This window comes from Myxine glutinosa, chromosome 10 (assembly GCF_964187855.1).
Source record: "Myxine glutinosa chromosome 10, kmMyxGlut1.1, whole genome shotgun sequence".
NCBI classification, from domain to species: Eukaryota; Metazoa; Chordata; class Myxini; order Myxiniformes; family Myxinidae; genus Myxine; species Myxine glutinosa.
The window spans coordinates 120,665,934-120,690,027 of NC_136270.1; the positions used below are offsets into that span (position 1 = coordinate 120,665,934).

General features: G+C 45.7%; 1 protein-coding gene across 3 annotated transcripts in view; it reads right to left on the bottom strand.

Annotated features, from left to right (window-relative positions):
- The window catches only part of LOC137433816 (protein PALS2), a 144,988-nt gene that overhangs the window by 57,260 nt on the left and 63,634 nt on the right, over positions 1-24,094 (bottom strand). For all 3 annotated transcript variants that reach the window (XM_068126194.2, XM_078786035.1, XM_068126195.2), the window contains exon 2: positions 20,184-20,284. In XM_068126194.2, coding sequence (XP_067982295.1) covers positions 20,184-20,282 — 99 coding nt within the window. In that variant the 5' untranslated portion in view covers positions 20,283-20,284. The remainder of the gene's footprint in view (positions 1-20,183; positions 20,285-24,094) is intronic.

The following is a 24,094-nucleotide window of genomic DNA, read 5'->3' on the forward strand; positions in this document are numbered from 1 at the left end:
ACTGCCAAACTCTGGAACGCTTTACCTTCCCATGTCTTTCCAAACACTTACGACCTTCCCCTTTTCAAAAAGCAGATTTTTTATTCCTCAAAAACTCTTAAACTATTGTCTCTTTCTTTACTTTTCTATCAATGCAGCTCTTTTATTTAAGGCCTGGTCTCAATGAGGGCCATATAGTCCATGACTGGAGACTTCAACATAAAAAAGATGCACCAGTTTCTGCCCATTCCCTAGGTGTGAAGTTGAGCCCAAGCAACATGACAGCACAGATCTACCACACAAGCATGCGGAACTTCATGGACTTAGCATCACAATAGACAATGAGCAATTATTCTTACAGAAACATGTGTTGAATAAAACTCAATGTTCTCGCTCTGGCCGGAATGCGTGACCTGGCCCTGATCTGCATCACCGAAGATGGCGGTGTGTATCGTGTGTATCATATGGCCAATAGCTGCTTTCCCTCCATCCTACTGTTGGTATGTTTCCCCCATTCCCACTAGGTTCTTCTTGTTCTGTTATGTTCTGGTGCATTGTGTTCTAGCTCGTCCATGATCCAAGACTTCATTTCCAACCTACTCTGCCGCCCACCCCCGCTCCCCCCGTTCCCTCCACACTACACCCCCCCCCCCCTCCCTGCCCAATTGAGGTATGTAGAGCGAGATGAATGCAGAAGCACGTTGAAATTCATCTCTCAAATTCAGAACATTTCCTTACATTTTGGGAAGATTTATATTCTGTACACACTCTAGGATCATGGCAGAGTGAAATGAGGGAGTATAATGACATTTTACTGACAGTGGGGCAGTGGGGTGAGTGATTCCCAACAAGGGATGAGGGAACAACAGAAGAGACAGAGAGCAATTTCACCATTGAGTGATAGGGCCAAAAACGATATATTGCATGATATTTCAAAAAGTTGTGGACGACGTATGACAAAACTAGGTGGATGAGTTGGTTAGGCAACAAGAAGAAGCAGATTAAATTTTGCTTGATGTGCGGATCCAGATCCGGCCTATCAGTGGGACACAAAATAGAAACTGTTCAGCCCAGCGGAGGGAAGCGCTCTAGCAAGGTGGGTTCAATTTGTGTTCAGACCAATTATTATTCACTTATTACATGTATTTAAAGAGGGTTTATTGTTTTGGTTTACGTGCATCCAGCTTTCGAACACATTTTCAGAAACACATTGTGTTTGTAAACTGCAGACTCCCTGTATGTCATGCCATTGTTTTCGCCCCTTGTGAATACCTGGTTGCTGCCATTGTAAATACTTGCATTTTTGTTACCGCCACAAAAGGCCATTTCTTTTAGAAACCGTGTCCTGACTTATTCTGTCCGTTCTGATGTCGGCATAAGGCTGTTGAAAGGTGTGATCCAAATCTGGATTCCACGGGAAGTTCTAGAGAGACTGGCAATCGTGGAATTATCTATAGGCGTCGCCTATTAGGCGAAGTATGCAAACAATCACAATATATATACTGCTCAACTTTGGAAGCACGGTTTAACAGCACGGTAAAAATCAGTGCTCCTTTCAACATTTGGATCTTGCTTGATAATAAATTATATGGCCTGGTTAGCCATGCCAAGAATTTGGTGGAGGTTTTTCATGGTGAGCTGCTCGAATTGAGGCCTCACAGCATCTTCTTCTTCTACAGCACACTGCTTTTCCAACTCCAGGAGATCCTCATTCGTTAAGGGTTCTGCATGAGACTCTATCAAGTCCTTCACGTCCTCTTCGTCAACCTCATCAAAACCAGCCTGCATCGCCAGGTCGATAATTTCGCTCGTAATCAATGGAGCATCAGCAAACCCCATTAAATTGTGGACAGACGCAGGCCACACTTTCTTCCAGCGTTCATTTTAGAGGCACTCACCTCCACCCAAAATCCTTAATGTTTTCCAATGCCTACATGTCTTTAAATCATTTCACGAATTCTTAATGTCTTTAAATCAATTCACAAACTACAGGCTTTTTCTTGGATCACAGCAAGAGATAAAGGCATGTGACATTTAGGTTGATCTTCGATATATGCACTTAATAAGCGCTCCATGTTCTGTTGGCACTGTCTCTTACTCTGGTTAGTATCGTAACATTCAAACTGGTCATCGTCTCCAATATTTCCTTTATTTTTGCCAAACTTTTCACAATTGACTGTCCAGTCGATTCAGCGATCACATATATGGGGCCGACTTCGGTTGTTCCTTCACCAGATTGATGTCTTTTAAATCTTACTATAATACACCAAATGTCCATCCGTCTGTCTGTGTCCGATCGTAGGTACCGCAAAAACGGCTGAACCGATCGCAACGATATTTTGGGTGGGTAATCCTGGGATCTCCTGGAGTAAAATAGGCTATATTGTTTTTCCAATTTCAGCTTTGGCCTCCAGCATTTTCAGGTTTGGACTCCCGCATAACGTTATTTTCCCGGGTGCCGCACAAACGGCTGGACCGATCGCTGCACGGCTGCAACGATCGTACTCGGTGACCTCGGACAAAGACCTTTTATAAGGACATGGGTTGAATCCCTGCTTGAGAGAATGCCAACCCCCTCCCCGCCATCACGGCCGTCTCTCCAACTCACAATCCCACGAGATATGTGGAAAGGACGACCCAAAACCAATTATCTTCTTTTTGATTCGTATATAAACATCATTAAAGTAAATAAAGACCTCGGCCAAAGTTCAAACGACGTGAGTTTCATCTCCACATGAGAATTCCACATAGCTATTTGGGCGGTGTATACACTATTGATCCCACCAAACATGGTGGTGGGATGATGAAGTTGGAAAGAGGATTGATGAGAAGAGGAAGAAGTTCAAGGAGTGGCAGAAGGCGAAGCGAAGGCGAAGAAAGAGGGAGCAGAAACAGCAGAGCATGAAAGTTTTAAGGCAGCCAAGAAGGCTGCAAAGAAAGAGGTAGCAAAGGCGCAGGAGGCATGTAGGAAAATGTTCAGAGAACGCTTGGATTCGGAAGAGGGTCAGAGAGCAGTATTCAGGATTGTAAAGCAGATAGCGAAAGAGCGGTGTGATGTGATGGGGGTGAGTTGCTTGAAGGATGAAGTGGGACAAATCGTTGTGGACCCAGATGGAATTAAAGGAAGATGGAAAAGATATATGGAAATGCTGTTGAATACAGATAATGAATGGGATGGCAACATAGAGAGTAACCCAGTTTTAGGACTGGCAGAGAAGATAACTGAGAAGGAAGTTGAAGAAGCCATAAAAGCAATGAAGAGTAGAAAAGCGGGAGGGCCGACGGGAGTTGTGGGAGATATGTTCAAGGCAGCAGGAAGTTGGGGTGTGAAGAGAATGACAGAGATCTGTAATCTGGCGGAGAAAAAAACAACAAAAACATGCATTTTAAAGGCCATTTTCCCTGCTAGAGCGGGGGTTAGCCTTGCGGTCCCCATGACAATCTTCTCCATTTTGCCCTATTTTCTGCATCTCTCCTCGTTAACCCCCTTGCCCGCATTTCTTCTTCCACCATCTTTAGCCAAGTCTTTCTCGGTCTTCCCCGTCTTCTACTTCCTTCTACATTCATTTCCATCACTCTTCTCAACCAGTCACTTTCATCCTTCCTCAACACATGACCAAACCATCTCAACCTGTTCCTCTTCACAGCATCAATCACAGGCTCTATTCCCATCATCTTTCACAATTCATCATTTGTCTTCCTCTCTCTCAAAGATACTCTGCACATCCGTCGAACCATTCGCATTTCCACCCTTTCCAACCTTCGTTGCTGCTCTACGTTCATTACCCATGTCTCGCTCCCATAAATCATAACACCTCTCACACATGCAGCATACACCTTTCCCTTCAGCTTCAACGACACTCCCCTCATCAGCACGCCACTCAATTCCCGAAACTTCTTCCATGCACATCTCACTCGAGCAACCGTTGCCGAGTCTGATCCACCTTCTCCATTCAGCATGTCTCCGAGGTAGCAAAATGTTTTCACACCTTCCAGCTTCACGCCATCTCCAAGATCCAACTCGACCTTTCCTCCATCTGCAGCTCCCTCTGTGCACACCTTACATTTGAATGTAGCTGCCACACTGGTTATTGGTTAATGACCCTCTCAGACCACTACATTTTTGATGAACCCATTCAGCGCACATTGTACACTGAATGGAGTTCACTCCGACACCCTTCCTACACACAGCACAGGGCCACTTCCCAGTTCTTTCCACCTCACCACATGCTTTACCACTTGCCATCACCTTCGTCTTTCTGATATTCACCTTCAGACCTTTTGTCTTCATACATTCCTTCCACGTGTTCATCTTTTCCTTCAGTCCATCAATACTTTCCGCAATCAACACCAGATCATCTGCATACAACAACTCCCACGGTAAACCCTCCTTTACGTTCTGAGCCAGCACCTCCATCACAGCTACAAATAGTAGTGGACTTAGTACCGACCCCTGATGCACTCCCACCTTCACCTCAACCTCACCACTGTTCCCGTCCTTCGTCCTGACAGCTGTGCGCGCTCTTTTGTACATTGCCATCACTACTCTGATCAACCATTCCTCCACTCCTAACTTCCTCAATGCCCATGTCAATACTTTGCGTGGAACCCGATTGAATGCTTTCTCCAGATCAACAAACCCAAAAAACAACTTCTTCCTCTTATCCATGTACTTCTCCTGCAACTGCCTCACAATGAAAAGCGCATCTGTCGTTCCTCTTCCTGGCATAAATCCAAACTGCATTTCGTCGATCTTCACTTCCTTCCTTATCCTCCTCTCCAACACCCTTTCCAATACCTTCATTCCATGCTCCAATAACTTTATCGCTCGGTACGAGCCACACTCCAGAGGGTCACCTTTCCCCTTGTATAGAGGGACGAGGGTACTCAGTTCCCAATCCACTGGAATGCGGCCTTCTTTCACCACCAGATTACAGATCTCTGTCATTCTCTTCACACCCCAACTTCCTGCTGCCTTCAACATATCTCCCACAACTCCCGTCGGCCCTCCCGCTTTTCTACTCTTCATTGCTTTTATGGCTTCTTCAACTTCCTTCTCAGTTATCTTCTCTGCCGGTCCTAAAACTGGGTTACTCTCTATGTTGCCATCCCATTCATTCTCTGTATTCAACAGCATTTCCATATATCTTTTCCATCTTCCTTTAATTCCATCTGGGTCGACAACGATTTGTCCCACTTCATCCTTCAAGCAACTCACCCCCATCACATCACACCTCTCTTTCGCTATCTGCTTTGCAATCCTGAATACTGCTTTCTGACCCTCTTCCGAATCCAAGCGTTCTCCGAACATTTTCCTCCATGCCTCCTGCGCCTTTGCTACCCCTTTCTTTGCAGCCTTCCTGGCTGCCTTATAACTTTCATGCTCTGCTGTTTCTGCTCCCGTACCCTTCGCCTTCTGCCACTCTTTGAACTTCTTCCTCTTCTCGTCAATCCTCTTTCCAACCTCAACATCCCACCACCATGTTTCCGAGTGCCTCGGTGGTCCTTTTGTCCATCCACATACCTCACCAACGGCTCCCAACAGACTAGCTTTCATTGACATCCAACCACTTTCAAGCTCAACCACATCATCCTCTACCCGACTCAGCCTCTCTTTTAATGCCTCCCTTACTGTCACCTCTTTCAACCTCCACACCTTCATTCTCGGTTGGTACTTCACCCGCCGAGCTCTCCTCGCACCTTTCACCCTTATGTCGCAGACAACCAAGTGGTGCTGTGAAACAGCCTCCTCCCCCGGGATCACCTTTGTGTCCCGGAGGTGCCCCCTATCTCGCCGACGCACCATTAGGTAGTCAACGGTTGTCGTCGACCCACCTGACGTGTATGTAACAAGCTTATTGTCCTCTTTCTGGAACTGAGTATTACAAATCAACAAATCAGCTCCATCAGCAAACTCCAAAATCCTTACACCTTCTCCATTTCTCACACCATATCCGTAACCCCCATGAACTCCCTCAAAACCATCCATACTCCTTCCCACATGTCCATTCAGGTCTCCTCCCACCACAACAACTTCCTCATCTTTCACGTTTTCCATCAGCTTCTCTATCGCACACCAGAACTTGTCCTTCTCTTCATCGCTTCGACCAACCTGCGGAGCATATCCCGAGATGATGTTCACCAAGAGCTTTCCAATCATCATTTTCACCATCATCAACCTATCACTCACTCTAGTCACACTCACCACACTGTCTACAAACTCCTCAGAAAACAGGACACCAACACCATTCACGCCCTCCGGGCACCCTTGCCACACAAACTTGTATTTCTGTCCCTGCCTACCCTTCACCATTCTCACACCACTTCCCTTCCATCTCGTCTCTTGCACACAACATATGTCCATTGTCCACTCTTCTTCTGACCAATACTTCCACCACTTCTCCTGATCTCCCTGTCATTGTCCCCACATTCCATGTCCCAAACCTCAGAAACCGATCTCCACTTCGGGCTGCACCCTGCCCATATGTACTTGTGATTGTCATGGTTCTCTTTTTTGAGGCAATGTTTTTATGGCCGGATGCCCTTCCTGACGCCAACCCTCTTAGTCGTCTCTTACGACACGCAGGGATAAGGTGTACCTATTCTGACCAGGGTACACACTGGGAAACGTTTAAAACATGTAAATTCTGGGGGGGTGGGGGGGGGGCGTCAGCATCACGGCTGCGGTTTAAACATATTCCAACAATATCCAAACAGAACGATGGAAAAAAAAAAAAAAAAAAAAAAATCCGGGAAAAGTCTCCAAGCGAGAACGTCGATTTGAGAAAGAAGGAGCAGAGGCGGAAGAAAACGAGATACAGGGGGGCGGGGCACAAGCCGAGACGAGGAGGAGAGCGAACAAGCACGTGTCCGGGAGGAGAGAAAGAATCAATATAGAATTATTTGTCTAGGGAGGTGAGGTGAGGGGGAGAAAACAAAATAAAAGAAACAAGCAATACAGCGAAGGAAATAACCCAAACCGACAAAACACCGACGGGGGGAGGGAAGCCCCAAGTCACCAGGCCACGCACGAGGTACGACCCAGAAAACGATTAACTACACACAAGTTTGCATGAACCACAAACCAACACCAACTAGAAACACACAATAACACGTACACAGCAAAATAACCAGTGGAAATTTGACAAAGACAAGAATGGGAAAACACTCAAACTTCGATGCCGTGGAGAGCTCGAAGCACGCCTCACTCGCCCGAGGAACCGGAAGAAGCGAGAGAGGAAGACAAATGATGAATTGCGAAAAATGATGGGAATAGAACCTGTGATTGATGCTGTGAAGAGAAACAGGTTGAGATGGTTTGGTCATGTGTTGAGGAAGGATGAAAGTGACTGGTTGAGAAGAGTGATGGAAATGAATGCAGAAGGAAGTAGAGGACGGGGAAGACCGAGAAAGACTTGGCTAAAGATGGTGGAAGAAGAAATGCGGGTTAACAAGGAGAGATGCAGAAAATAGGGCAAGATGGAGAAGATCGTCATGGGGACCGCAAGGCTAACCCCCACTCCAGCAGGGAAAATGGCCTTAAAATGCATGTTGTTGTTGTGTTGTATACACTATCAGATCGCTGTCTCCATCGATCTTGCCGAGGCCGTAACACCTATCGGCTCAAAATCCTTTTAACTGTTGACTTGGTAGTTTTTACAATGAAGGAAACATTAACAATATTGTTAAAAGTTTATTTTGTGAGTAATTTGTGATTGGAGTTATTGTATTTGGAATTGAAAAAAAAGAGATATCGAGTTCAAGTAAATGACGACATGCCGTGATGGTTTCTACCTTCTAAACGTGAACTTCGCGGATCGCCATATGCAGATTCGCCACGGACCCACGATTGACGTTTCTACACGTGAACGTACCCGTTTATTTGCGAACGGGTATGTTTTTCATGGAAGTCCTTCACGAACTTGCTGTCCATGTCTGATGTGTGACTGAAGGTGCTACAGGAATGTGGAATTTATTGGTTTCATGGTTTAGCATTCGCCGTATCTGCATTGCCCGTTTGCTTCTGGCCTCCCACCCGTGCACAGCACGGGTATTTCACTAGTATATTCAATTTCACCTCTAATGTAACAGTCTTACATTGTTTCTTGAGTTGAGGCTTGATTGGCCAAGGTCTGTTTCTTGAGAAGAGGTGTGATTGGCGAAGGTCTGGCACATCTCTTGGAACTCATTATCGAGGGTTTGGGCTGTTTCAAAAGGAATGTAAACTTCTCTATCACCGAGTGTCTTCACGAACCCGCTGTCAACGAGTATCAATCAAGTCCTTCACAAACCCGCTGTCAATGAGCATCAATCAAGTCCTTCACAAACCCGCTGTCAATGCCTGACGCTCGACTGAAGGTGGCACAGGAATGTGGAATTCATTGGTTCTTCGCTTCCCATTTGCCGTTTTTTTGCCCAAGTCATTCACGAACCCACTGTCAATGCCTGACGTTCAACTGAAGGTGGCACAAAAATGTGGAATTCATTGGTTCCATGGTTTAGCATTCACAGTTTCCGCAATGGTCGTTTTCTTTTGGCTTTGCAGCTGTGTATAGCACAGGTACCTCGCTAGTATTCAATAAATGCGGTTTCAATATATATGGGGCTATTTTTAGAAACACAACTCCTATGTATATTGAGGCCTTACTGTATATCTCCCATGGCCATTAATAAGATAGTTGGGTTTTTATTGACAATCCCATAGGCAATAGCCAATACAATCTGGTTTCCAAAGCTTAGCATCAAAAATCTTGATTGTGCTGCCTCCATCAGACCAAAATCAAAAACCTATGTGGTTCCTTTCCAGTATCCTCACCATGAGGCTAAGACCAAACAATCGAGGAAAACCGTTTTTCACCAACATTGCTGCATTTGAAAACAAACATCATTTTTCTGAAGAAGTGAAAAACTTCAGTTCAAGTATAGCAGTAAAGTAAAAGAAATGCAAACTGCAGTGAGTAAAGGAATCATTGTGCATTGCCCGTAGTTTGTTCTCCATAGGTGTAAATGTGCCGAATGATTGCATGGCTCAAAAACAAGTAACAAACTCAGGAACTGGTTTAAGGTGCAATATTTTGTTGGCAGATTTGGCAATATGTCAGAATGCCCCTCGCACATCTACCTTGTTCAAATACGGCATGCCATAATCACGTTGTGATGGAGTGTGAAGCACAATGGCAACAAGAAACAACAACAATGTGATCAGCATCAGAGAAGCATGCACGGCCGACAGCTGCAAGGGAGAGTGTGCAGGGAACACATCACACATTATTAGCAGACGCAGTGGGAGCAAATGAGGCTAAGGCAGCCGGCAATCCGGTTTCAAAATGAGAAAGAATAATGCTTCCGAGACGACACGTTATGCTTGCCAAACGGTGCCTGCTAAAAATACGAATGTTAGACTCAGCCTGCAATTATACTCCTGGCCAGGAACCCTGCAGAGGTGCCAAGGCATGACCGCATCCCATGCAGTAATTAATCAAAGTTAGTGCACTGTGCAGTGTCATGCCGATAATTTGCATTCCCAGAGAGCCACGTGGGCTTCGCATCATTGCCAGTAAAGAGAGCGAGTAGTACTACTACAGGGACTAGCATGAGAGCCCACTACAATACCTTCACCATAGCAATAGCACAGCACCCTACAAGATCCTCAGTTGCAGTGCCAAAATAAGAAGCATTTGGTTGTGGAAATGGTTGGTAGAACCAGCCTTCAATCATCAAAACAAATTAATTTTGCAAACTGCAGTGAGCAAGTATTTTGAGGTCAGTGCTAATTGCATGACAAACAAAAAAGAGCAATCAGAGATTGCAGACCCTTGCCAGGATGTGTTTTCAGTGGTTTTTAAGGCTCTTGTGTTAAAACAAATATGGCGGCCGAACCATGTGACCGATGACATCATTATTTTTGTTTCTCAACCAATTTATCCCGAGATGATGCACAATAAATTTCATCTTGATTGGATGAAGTTTTGTACTCGTCAAATTATGACGACATAATGGAGACACCTATGACATCATCATTAACTCGTTTTTCCACATGGAGAGTTATTTACAATGAGCCATGCAGCAATTTTTCCGATGCAGCGCTTTCAGAGATATAGAGGTGCAAATGTTTTCGGTTTTTCCAAGATGGCGGCCGAACCACGTGACTGATGACTTTTTTTTTTTTTTCCACCAATTTTTCCCAAGATGATGCTCATTGCTCAAGAAATTTCATCTTGATCGGATGAAGTTTTGTACTTGTCGAATTATGACGCCATAATAGAGGGACCTATGACATCATCATTAACATATTTTATTCCCCATGGAGACTTCTTTACAATGAGCCATGTCTCAATTTTTTTCCATTCAGCGCTTTCGGAGATATAGAGGTGCAAAGCTTTTCGGTTTTTCCAAGATGGCGGCCATACCACGTGACGTATGACATCATAATTATAATCTAACAATTACACAGGTGGAGTTGCACCGATGGTGAAAATTTCCTGTCAATCGGACCAACGTTGCAAAGAAAATCATATTTATTCTGTGCGGACAAACAAAGAAACGGACTCAAATGCAATACCCTCTCCTCAGGCGATGGTAACTATAACGGCACTAGGCAGAGCGTATACCTCCGCCAGGCTCAATAGTTTACGTTTTGTATCCACTCATAGGCCGGATCTGGATTCAGACCTGAACCAAAATCTAAATTGGGTTGTTCTTGTCACCTCACCAACTCTTTTAAATAATTTTTTCAAAAGCAAATAACTTTTTGAGATATCGTGCTACATATAGTTTTTAGCCTTATCACTCAATGATGAAGAATCACTTTAAAAGTACTCAGATCCTGATTTAGATCTTCACCAAAATCGAATCAATTCTTCCTTGTCACACACCCAATCTGTCCACTGAGTTTGTCTGAATCTGTCCACACATTTTTTAGATATCCTGTTCACAAACAAACAAACAAGAAGACGTCATGCGTAGCATGATACTTGCAAAATCCGCCCCCCCACCCACCCAAAAGTTTTCCAATGATACAGCAAATTGTCCATTTCATGAAGATTAAAATTTACAATCTTGATCAAAGCTTGGGTCAACAGGATGAAAAGTGACGATTTTTCAGATGAAAAATGATGATTTTGGAAGGTTGACCTTGAGTTGACCTTTGACCTTTTGACCTCAAAAAGTTAGTTTCCCTATTTAGTGACTCAATGTGCAAATGCTGTTCAATTTTCAAGTCAATCGGATGAAAATTGAGGATATTAAAAATTTGGCCTATGTTGACCTTTTGGCCTATGTTGACCTCAAAAATTGATGGTGGTCGAATTCAGTGACCATATATATAAATCCTCTTAGAAGTTCAAGTCAATCAAATGAAAATTGGTGATTTTAGAAATTTGGCCTATGTTGACCTTTTGGCCTGTGTTTACCTAAAATATAATACGTGGTTGAATTCAGTGACCAGATATGCAAGTCCTCTTCAAATTTCAAGTCAATTGGATGAAAATTGAGGATTTTAGAAATTTGGCCTATGTTGACCTTTTGGTCTATCTTGACCTCAAGAATACTTTGTGGTTGAATTCAGTGACCAGATATGCAAGTCCTCTTCAAATTTCAAGTCAATTGGATGAAAATTGAGGATTTTAGAAATTTGCCCTATGTTGACCATTTGGCCTATGTTGACCTCAAGAATACTTGGTGGTTGAATTCAGTGACCAGGTATGCAAGTGGTCTTCAAATTTCAAGTCAATCGGATGAAAATTGAGGATTTTAGAAATTTAGCAAAGTTGGTGACCTTTGGCCTATGTTGACCTTTTGACCTATTTCCCCCAAAAACAATAGGCTTCTTGCTTTTGACGAACTCCACCATTTGGTGATGTTTCGTGAAGATCGGTTGAAGATTGTGACCTGTAGGCCGGTGACAAACAAACAAACAGACAGACAGACAGAACCACAAACACAACCGACCAATATACTTGAAAAATCTTCGATTTTGCAAGTAACAAGCAAACAAGACAGACGTCGTTCAGAGCACGATACTTGCAAAATCCACAATCCCCCACCACCAAAAATGTTTTTGCCATCGATACATCAAATTGTCCATTTCATTAGGATTAAAATTGACGATCTTAATCAAAGCTCAGGTCAATCAGATGAAAATTGATAATTTTAGAAGTTTGACCTTGAGTTGACCTTTGCCCTTTTGACCTCAAACTAGTTGCTTTCCTAGTTCAGTGATGCACGATGCAATTGCTCTTTAATCTTCAGGTTAATCGGATGAAAATTGACGAAAATTGATGATTTTAGAAGTTTGACCTTGAGTAGACCTTTGATCTTTCGACCTCAAACATAGCTGGTTTCCCAATTCAGTGACCTGATATGCAAATCCTTTTCAACTTTCAAGTCAAACGGATGAAAAATGACGATTTTAGAAATTTGACCTCGATGACCTTTGACCTCAAATTCACGACCTTAATTTCACGATCTTAATTTCACGATCAAATTTCATAAGTTTCATGAATTCTGATTAAGATTGTGAATCGTGAAATTAGTAATTTGTTCAGGGTACCGGCGATAACTCAACTACCCTTCCTGAAAGTCACCGTGGGAATTTTTTTATCATTATTACTAGTGAGGTACCCGTGTGTAGGCCAGAAGCAAACAGACAATGCAGAAACGGCGAATGCTAAAGCATGAAACCAATAAATTCCACAATACTGTAGCACCTTCAGTCGCACGTCAGACATGGACAGCAAGTTCGTGAAGGACTTCCATGAAAAACGTACCCGTTGGCAAACAAACAGGTGCATGTGTTCCATTCCCAGTCAATGGCGAATCTGCATATGGCGATCGGCGAATTTCACGTTTAGAATGTAAAACCGTCACTGCATTTCGTCATTCACTTGAACTCGATATCTCTTTTTTTTCATTCCAAACAGCATTACTCCAATCACAAATACACATTAATATAACTAGCAACGGTACCCGCCCTAAGGGCGGGGCTTCAATTGGGAGGCGCAAATGATTATTTAAACGATTTATATAAACATCCGTTAAATATCACACCCAAATCATCAAAATCTAAACAGTAGTTCTCGAATTTCAATTTTAAAAAACCACATCACGGTTCATATCGGTAAATATTATTCCATCGTGTTTCAAATCGTGATATCAACTGCACGCTTTTCTTCAGGAAAAAAATGGAATTGATTTTGCACCTATTCTTCAGCTTAGAACTTCAGGATAGACAACATTGCTGATAAAAGTTCCTTTTCTCTCTTTGAAGTTCTTGGCAAACATTTTTATATTGTCGCTGCTGTCAACGCGAAGCCATGGCATTATTCATAACATTCATTCATTTAATGATCATTAAACATTATTCTGACGCTCATTAAACGTTCATTAAACATTAAACGATTACGAAAATAAAAACGAAAAACATTACGAAATTACGTTCACACCTGTCACGTCAAACACCACCATGAACACAAACATCGTCACAATGAAAATATCGTCACAATGAAAACATCGTCACAATGAAAACATCGTCACAATGAAAACATCGTCACAATGAAAACATCGTCACAAACGTTACGTAATTCAAACCGTGATCACATCGAATATTGGAGAGCCCATTGCCCAAACGATTTGTTTTCTCTGGTACGTTAATCAAGTAATCAGATGTACATACACGTTAATCTTACAGCCGCCATGTTGGTGCTCGCCCTTACTGCGATGCGAAGCGAACGTTATGCGGGAGTCCAAACCTGAAAATGCTGGAGGCCAAAGCTGAAATTGGAAAAACAATATAGGTAGCCTATTTTACTCTAGGGGATCGCAGGATTCACGTTTAGAATGTAAAACCGTCACTGCATTTCGTCATTCACTTGAACTCGATATCTCTTTTTTTTCATTCCAAACAGCATTACTCCAATCACAAATACACATTAATATAACTAGCATCGTCACATCAGGATTTAAATCCTGATGTGAAGTTCCGTACGGGTGGGTGAATACAATTACGAATTCAAAATCGTACTTGTATTCACTCAATTCCTATCATCCATTGAAACTTTAACAAAACGATCAACACGATTAACGTTTAACGATTAATGATTAAATATGGCAATTGAATGACGGTTGTATTGGGATATTATCAATCCCGCGCATTGCGTAATCTGTCCACTTCCGCATTCGCGGCAGGTTCGTAATTCTCATCAAAATCTAAACAGTATTTGTAGAATTTCAATAAAAGCCACATCACTGTTCATATCGGTAAATATTATTCCATCGTGTTTGGAAAAACTGGAAAATTGGAAAAAAATTGGAAAAACAAAATAACCTATTTTACTCTAAGGGGTCCCAGGAATACCCACCCAAAATATCGTTGCGATCGGTTCAGCCGTTTTTGCGGTACGTTTGAACGGACAGACGGACATTCAATTTGGTGAATTATAGCAAGATTTTTTTTTTTTTTAAATTGAAACCGGGACACCCAGTTTTGCATCCACCTGAGGGACGACGCACTTTGTCATGCACACACTGCCTACAAAGTACAAGTCTGGCAGTTTATAGTCAGGTTTGGAATTGAACCCAGACTACACGGCACCAAAGATAAGTGTGCAACCTCTGCACCTTCCAGTCGGACCCTCGCAATTTTGTAAATCTGGTATTCTATTCTATCTATATAATAATACACTTCTTTGTCTGCCGGTCCATCTGTCTGTGTGTAACATTCCATTCCAACCATTGGTTGGACAGATTGCCTGACTCCACCCACAATTTAAATGTGATGAAAACTCATATGGCCGCCATGTTGGTGATATACAAAGCCAAAGACATCCTCAGAGATGTCATAGTCACAATCGTCATGCCCTCCATCTAAATTTTCCCTTCATTTTAAAATGACCAAAGCGACAGTTAAAATATTTCGAGCCAATATACCTCACCCGCCTTGTGAAGATAGGCCTCAACAATCGAGGCAGAGGCCTGTTGGATATACACTGCTCTAAAACGATGTGGTATTCTCTCAAGCCTTCCGCTTCTGGTCCCTTGAGCAAGGTTGCGACTTCGACGTCTGCACGGCATCAAAGTTTTAAGTATATTTACAATTTGTGTCTTCGTCAAATTTCTGCTCGTTATTTAATTGTGTATGTGTTACTGCGTGTTTTCGAGTTAATCTTGGTTTGCAATTCGTGCAAACTTGTGTATAATTAAATCGTTTTCTGTTCGCACCGAGTGTGCGGCCTGGTAACTTGAGGCTTCCCTCACCCCGCGTTGTTTTGTGTATTTAAGTTCTTTCCTTCGCTGTATTGCTTATTTCTTAGATTTCCTTTTCTTCCCCTAACTTCCCCGAACATCTATGCTTTGTTAAACGTTTTATATTCAAAAATTTTTTTTTAATTTAGAATTTCCTTCTCTCCTCGCCCCGCCCCCTTTCACGGAATCTCCCCTTCCACCACTTCCTTCCATCTCCAGCCGAAACTCGCCCTTCCAATTCTAGTTTCCTTCATCTCATTTAACTCTTTCTCCTTTATCTGATCCACACCATCACTTCAGGGACTTTCCCCAGATTGGTTTTCATGGTTTTGTTTAAATATGTTTAAACTTTCCCCTGCAGTGTTTTATTCAGTGGTTTATTACAACACGCTGTTTTTTTTCCTATTTAAAAGGCTTTTTTCAAGTTCCTCTTCAAATCATTCACTTCAAAAAAAAAAAAAATCAATCTCTTACAGTCATTCCTCCCTACATTCTTGAAACTCACCTTCATTCCACCCTTCCTCTATCGTTCTCAAATGGATCTCTGACTTGAAAATCACAATAAACCCAGGTTGTAATAAATGTTTGTTTTTCATCAATCATCCATTTTATAAACTCCCTCCTCACCCCACACCCCTCCCCTCCCCTCCTAAACTCTCCCCTCACCCCTCCCCTCCTAAACTCCCTCCTCCCCTCCTAAACTCCCCCCTCACCTTAAAAACTCCCCCCTCGCCCCTCCCCTTCAAAACTCCCCACTCCCACCTCCCCTTAAAAACTCCCCCCTCACCTTAAAAACTCCCCTTCAAATCTCCCCCCCTCACCACTCCTTCAAATCTCCCCCACGCCCCAACAATCTCTCTCCAAATCTCCCCCCTACCACATCTTCCTCAAAGCTGCCTCCTCCCCACTTCCTCTCCCTTCCATCACATACCTCCACCTCCTCCAACTTTCGACTATGCCCTGCCCCCCCTCAAACAACTCCTCACTGTGCCTCTTCCGATCACCATCAAACCTTTTGTCCTCCTCATCCTTCCCTTTCTCCTAACTCTTCTGCAATCTCCAATACACTATCAACAGCTCTCACTACCTCCACCTCTCACTCCTCATCTTGCCCTACCCCTCCCCTCCCCTGTCATGTCATGTACCCGATTCTCCCCCTCCCTCTTCCTTAACAGTATGGACCTCAAACATCCGGGGCCTTCGCTCAAACCTGACTGATCTCTCCGTACAGGTTGCTTCTGACAAAGCAGACGTAATCTGCTTAACAGAAACTTTCCTCCTTCAAGATGTCTCTTATTCTTTAATATCTCTCCCTGGTTACGCCCTCCTCCGGTATGATAGACCTGAACCTCGTCCTGGTGGTAGGGTTGCTATCTTTATCAAAAACTCTTCCTCACTCTACTTGCACTGCCCTCTCTCCACCCCACCCCCAGGAGTACCTCTGGCTACGGCTTCCTCTCCGCTCCAACCTTTTGTTCATATGTGTTCTGTACCATCCTCCAAACAGTGAGGACTCCATTTACATCTCCCTGTCTGACAACATGGACCAACATCTATCCACTCATCCCAACTATCTCTTCCTCATATGTGGCGACGTCAACTATCATCATGCCAGCTGGCTGGGAGTGGGTTCCTCTCACACCAGCAATGGGACCTCAGCAAAGGACTTCTGTGACTCACTGGGACTGACACAATCTGTCAATTTGCCGACCCGGATCTCAGTCAATGGAGTATCTTCTTTTCTAGACTTGGTTATGACTAACTTCCCTGCAAATGTCTGATGCTCTTCTTCTGCTCCAATCGGTTCTTCTGATCATTTCCTTCTTAAAGTGGATATATCTGGCCATTCTCAGAGAGCCTCCTCAGCGCCGCCGAGTCTGGCATTTCACTCAGACTGACTGGCACGGTCTTCAAGCAGCCATCAATCATCTGGACTGGTCTCCCATCTCTACTGCCTCTGACATCAAATCATCCTGGGAATTCTTCCAAAGTAAACTGCTCTCTCTCATGCACAGATTTATCCCATCTCGTCTTCAGTTGTCATACCCTTCCTCCCGTCCATGGTACAGTGGTACACAGAAGCTTGTGGTGAGACAGTTACCATGAAGCAACTTGCCTTCACCTCATGGAAGGCTAATCCAACTGAAGGAAATCTCAGTTCCTTTCACAAAGCTCGGAACAACTGTGTGTCTACCCACAGGAGTCAGGAAACAATATCTCTCTACTCTCAAGACTAAACTCGCAAACCTTTGTTTCTGTCAATTTCTGGAGAGGTTTCTGTCAATCCTCGACTATGATTCTGCAACTGGACCAGGCGGCATCAGCCCACGGGTCCTAAAATCCTGCTCTGCCGCTCTATCTCAACCCTCTTCTCTGTTCTCTTCACCTCTATTTTGCTCAAGGTCTTCTACCATCAGCTTGGAAATCAGCTAACATTACAGCTTTAAACAAAAAAGGTGCAAAAACAGATCCTTGCAACTACAGACCAATCAGCCTTCTCCCATTTATCAGCAAAGCCATGGAATCCATCATTGCTTCGGATATCAAATCTATCCTCTTCTCCAATGGCTTGATCTCTGATCATCAATTTGGTTTCAGACCAGGTCACTCTAGTCTGGAAATGCTGCTTCTGCTGTCTCAACAATGGATGGAGGTCCTCAATGCCAAACAGGAAATTAGAGCTGTCTCCATTGACATATCACATACCTTCGATACGGTCTGGTACCCCGCTCTGCTCACCAAACTCTCCTCCTATGGTATCCATGGAAATCTCCACGCATGGCTTGCGGACTTCCTCTCTGGTCGTCAACAACATGTGGCCCTGAATGGGTTTCTCTCATCTCCCCTTCCTGTTCAGGCTGGAGTTCCTCAAGGCAGTGTTCTGGGCCCTTTTGGTCTTCATTAATGATCTCTCTGAATCTCTTGAAAATCCTCTCCATCTCTTTGCTGATCACTCCACACTCTGTGGCTCCATTCCTCATATCTCAGATCGGCAGTCGGTGCAGTCTCATCACTCTCTGCAGACCTGGACAAAATCACAGACTGGTCAAACAAGTGGCACATGTCTTTCAATCCTGACAAATGTCACACTCTTACTATGTCTCTCCGAAAAGACCGACTGGACAACCCTCCCATATACTTTCTGAACAATCCTATCCAAGTAGTTCTGCCACTCAAGCTTTTGGGTCTCACTATCTCCCATGATCTTTCCTGGAAAACCACATTTCCAAGCTGGTCTCCAAAGCCAGTCGCCAACTGGGCATCCTCCATCGTGTGAAGTCCTTCCTTGGCACACCTAAGCTCCTCACCACATACAAGGCCTTCATCTGCAGCTCAATGGAATACTGTTCTCCCCTCTGGGCTGGTGCTCCTGCCTCACACATAGCTCGTCTTCACAGTGTTGAAACCAAAGCTTTCAGATTCATTGGAATCTCCCGCGATGAAGCTAACTCCGAGGGCCTTTCACTCACTCACCGCAGGCAGGTAGGTGGTTTTTCTGTCTTCTACCGATGCCTATCTGGCCTAGCTCCCCCAGCTCTGTCTGTGCTCTGTCCCCCAAATATTCCTGCAGGTCACGCAAGATCTGCCAGCAACCCTCTTTTGGTGAAATTGCCAAAATCAAGACTCTTTGCTCGCCTTCACTCTTTCATTCTTCTTTTCCCCCGCCTCTGGAACAAACTCCCTTACTCTCTTCAATCCCACTCCTTCCTCCAGTTATTTAAACCAGCTGTTCACCACCATCTGTTATCTACCCCCATGCAAAACCTTGATCTCTTCTTCCCCCGTTAATTCACCCCAAATCCACTTTTTGGGGGGGGGGAAATACCGACTTCTTTCTTTCCTGGAAGGTCTAGCAGATTTGAAGTCACATTTTACATTGCACGGATGTTCAGTGGGTCCCTGGTCATATATACTATTATATCGATATTATTGTGACAGCTCTGCGAAGCCGCCCCTCCCTCCCCGCAGGTAATGCATACGAGGTACAGGTTCCCTAGTTAGTTATTTCCGTAGTATATGTGCAGCATAGTCCTTTCCCTTGTATAGTGTGTTTATTGGGTCAAAATGCTCTTTTTCTCCCCCTTTCCGACCAAGTACACACACATAGGTACATGACGACTCAACCTAATCCCCAACAGCTGCGTTTGCCGAACCTTCCCTAATTAGCATATCGCGCTAAAACACCATTTGAATCTCACAATAAAACGAAACTGTTGCACCACTATAACCTCCACCACACCATCTACAAATGCTACAATAACCACACGACGCTATAAATTCATTAGAACATGGTGTCAGTGTGGTGACAAGTTGTGCCAATTGCCAACCCTTTCCACATTGTGAATATTTTGATGACCAAACACAATAATCGTTATGCAATTGGCGAGACACCAGACCTGCTCTGCCATCATTATAAGAGTACAAGGGAATGCTCAGCTCATCATGTGACATCGATTTTATGATCTGAGCATTGCGACAGGTTTGTTACAAACCAATAACCTTACATTGGTCACATGTCAAATCTGCTTACCATAATCTCTGAATGGTCAAAATCTACATACATGAGTACATGAGCTTCATGGTCTGGTCAATATATACATGCTGTATATCAAGTTTTTTTGTTCATTATTTTTTTTCATTGGCAGAAGCATGGTAGATTTTACTACCAAATTAACCCATTACATAGTTTTAAAGTCAATTGCTCTTTTAGTCTACCTGTCTAATTTAGATTTTGCAGAAAGGACCTTTGAAGAATCAATATGTGCAGCAATGTATCATTCAATATATTGTGGGGAAGGGGGGGGGGGGGGGGAGTGTTGAGGAGGAGGGGTGCAGGGTGAAAGGTTTCAACCAACCAATGGGAGTTTGCATAAACTTCAATTGGAAAATTTAATTAAAAAAATTAAAATCATTCTCTGCCTTCAATCAGTCCTATAAAATTTAAGCATGTCATCGAGTCTTGCCTTTGCCAAGGAGGGGCTTTCCATGAGACCCCGAAGGAAAATCAGGTCAGTTTCCTTCACCTCCGTAGCATCCAACTGGTTATCCAATGCGTGCTCCATACCTGGCAACAAACAAGCACGCCACGTCAGAAGTCAGCTCAGGATGGCTTAATGTACCGTACATATTCCTAAGGAAGGAAGTAATGTACAACATGGTCACAATGTGTGGCATTACAAATAAATACCATTTTTGGTCCAAAAGACATGGTTGGTCTCTGATATATTTTTCTATCCTTTGTGAAAACACACACACACAAAGAGACACACACACACACACACACACACACACACACACACACACACACACAGAGACACACACACGCCGAGACACACGCACGCCGAGACACACGCACGCCGAGACACACGCACGCCGAGACACACGCACGCCGAGACACACGCACGCCGAGACACACGCACGCCGAGACACACGCACGCCGAGACACACGCACGCCGAGACACACGCACGCCGAGACACACGCAGGCCGAGACACACGCAGGCCGAGACACACGCAGGCCGAGACACACGCAGGCCGAGACACACGCAGGCCGAGGCACACGCAGGCCGAGGCACACGCAGGCCGAGGCACACGCAGGCCGAGGCACACGCACGCCGAGGCACACGCACGCCGAGGCACACGCACGCCGAGACACACGCACGCCGAGACACACGCACGCCGAGACACACGCACGCCGAGACACACGCACGCCGAGACACACGCACGCCGAGACACACGCACGCCGAGACACACGCACGCCGAGACACACGCACGCCGAGACACACGCACGCCGAGACACACGCACGCCGAGACACACGCACGCCGAGACACACGCACGCCGAGACACACGCACGCCGAGACACACGCACGCCGAGACACACGCACGCCGAGACACACGCACGCCGAGACACACGCACGCCGAGACACACGCACGCCGAGGCACACGCACGCCGAGACACACGCACGCCGAGGCACACGCACGCCGAGGCACACGCACGCCGAGGCACACGCACGCCGAGGCACACGCACGCCGAGACACACGCACGCCGAGACACACGCACGCCGAGACACACGCACGCCGAGACACACGCACGCCGAGACACACGCACGCCGAGACACACGCACGCCGAGACACACGCACGCCGAGACACACGCACGCCGAGACACACGCACGCCGAGACACACGCACGCCGAGACACACGCACGCCGAGACACACGCACGCCGAGACACACGCACGCCGAGACACACGCACGCCGAGACACACGCACGCCGAGACACACGCACGCCGAGACACACGCACGCAGAGACACACGCACGCAGAGACACACGCACGCAGAGACACACGCACGCAGAGACACACGCACGCAGAGACACACGCACGCAGAGACACACGCACGCAGAGACACACGCACGCAGTCACACGCACGCAGAGACACACGCACGCAGACACACGCACGCAGAGACACACGCACGCAGAGACACACGCACGCAGAGACACACGCACGCAGAGACACACGCACGCAGAGACACACGCACGCAGAGACACACGCACGCAGAGACACACGCACGCAGAGACACACGCACGCAGAGACACACGCACGCAGAGACACACGCACGCAGAGACACACGCACGCAGAGACACACGCACGCAGAGACACACGCACGCAGAGACACACGCACGCAGAGACACACGCACGCAGAGACACACGCACAGAGACACACACACACAGAGACACACACACACAGAGACACACACACACAGAGACACACACACACAGACACACACACACCGAGACACACACACCGAGACACACACACACACCGAGACACACACACACACCGAGACACACACACACACCGAGACACACACACACACCGAGACACACACACACACCGAGACACACACACACACCGAGACACACACACACACCGAGACACACACACACACCGAGACACACACACACACCGAGACACACACACACACCGAGACACACACACACACCGAGACACACACACACACACCGAGACACACACACACACACCGAGACACACACACACACACCGAGACACACACACACACACCGAGACACACACACACACACACACACCGAGACACACACACACACACACCGAGACACACACACACACACCGAGACACACACACACACACCGAGACACACACACACACACCGAGACACACACACACACACACCGAGACACACACACACACACCGAGACACACACACACACCGAGACACACACACACACACCGAGACACACACACACACCGAGACACACACACACACACACCGAGACACACACACACACACCGAGACACACACACACACACCGAGACACACACACACACACCGAGACACACACACACACACCGAGACACACACACACACACCGAGACACACACACACACACCGAGACACACACACACACACCGAGACACACACACACACACCGAGACACACACACACACACCGAGACACACACACACACACCGAGACACACACACACACACCGAGACACACACACACACACCGAGACACACACACACACACACACACACACACACACCGAGACACACACACACACACCGAGGCACACACACACACACCGAGACACACACACACACACCGAGACACACACACACACACCGAGACACACACACACACCGAGACACACACACACACACCGAGACACACACACACACACCGAGACACACACACACACACCGAGACACACACACACACACCGAGACACACACACACACACCGAGACACACACACACACACCGAGACACACACACACACACCGAGACACACACACACACACCGAGACACACACACACACACCGAGACACACACACACACACCGAGACACACACACACACACACCGAGACACACACACCGAGACACACACACACACACACCGAGACACACACACACACACACACACACACACACACCGAGACACACACACACACACACCGAGACACACACACACACACACCGAGACACACACACACACACCGAGACACACACACACACACCGAGACACACACACACACACCGAGACACACACACACACACACACACACACACCGAGACACACACACACACACCGAGACACACACACACACCGAGACACACACACACACACACACACACACACACACACCGAGACACACACACACACCGAGACACACACACACAGACACACACACACACACACACACACACACACACACACACACACACCGAGACACACACACACACCGAGACACACACACACCGAGACACACACACACACACAGACACACATACACCTTCCAAGATTAATCATTACTTAACGTTATAATTCATCAAACATGGCCCTTGAAAAGAAGATGAATAGCAAACACAAATGAATGTCAGGTTGGTGGATGTCACATTGGCTTTGATCATTGCTAAACCACACACGAACAATAAAGCTGCCAGTTTCACAATGCACGTTGTATTAGAACATCGCTGGAAGGATGGCCTAAAGGGAGGCACACTCAACTGTAATCTGTCTCGCCTGGGTTTGAATCCCGACCCGGGTAGAAACTGCCATCCGGTATTTCACAAGCTTCATCATTGTACGTTACCCTAACACTAACCATGCGGTCATCTGCAGGGGGCACCGCATCAGTGGCACAACTACGCTCCAAGCAATGATGCAAACCAGCAGCCACAGGCTACACACTAAATGAATAAATGAACTTACAACATTTTCGAACACAGAGCAGCCAAATGGCATGTGGCCCATCTGAGAAATGCTACAAAACATAATGGGATGCATATTCCAGTTTAACTGTAATCACATTCATCAATCAGTTAAGGGT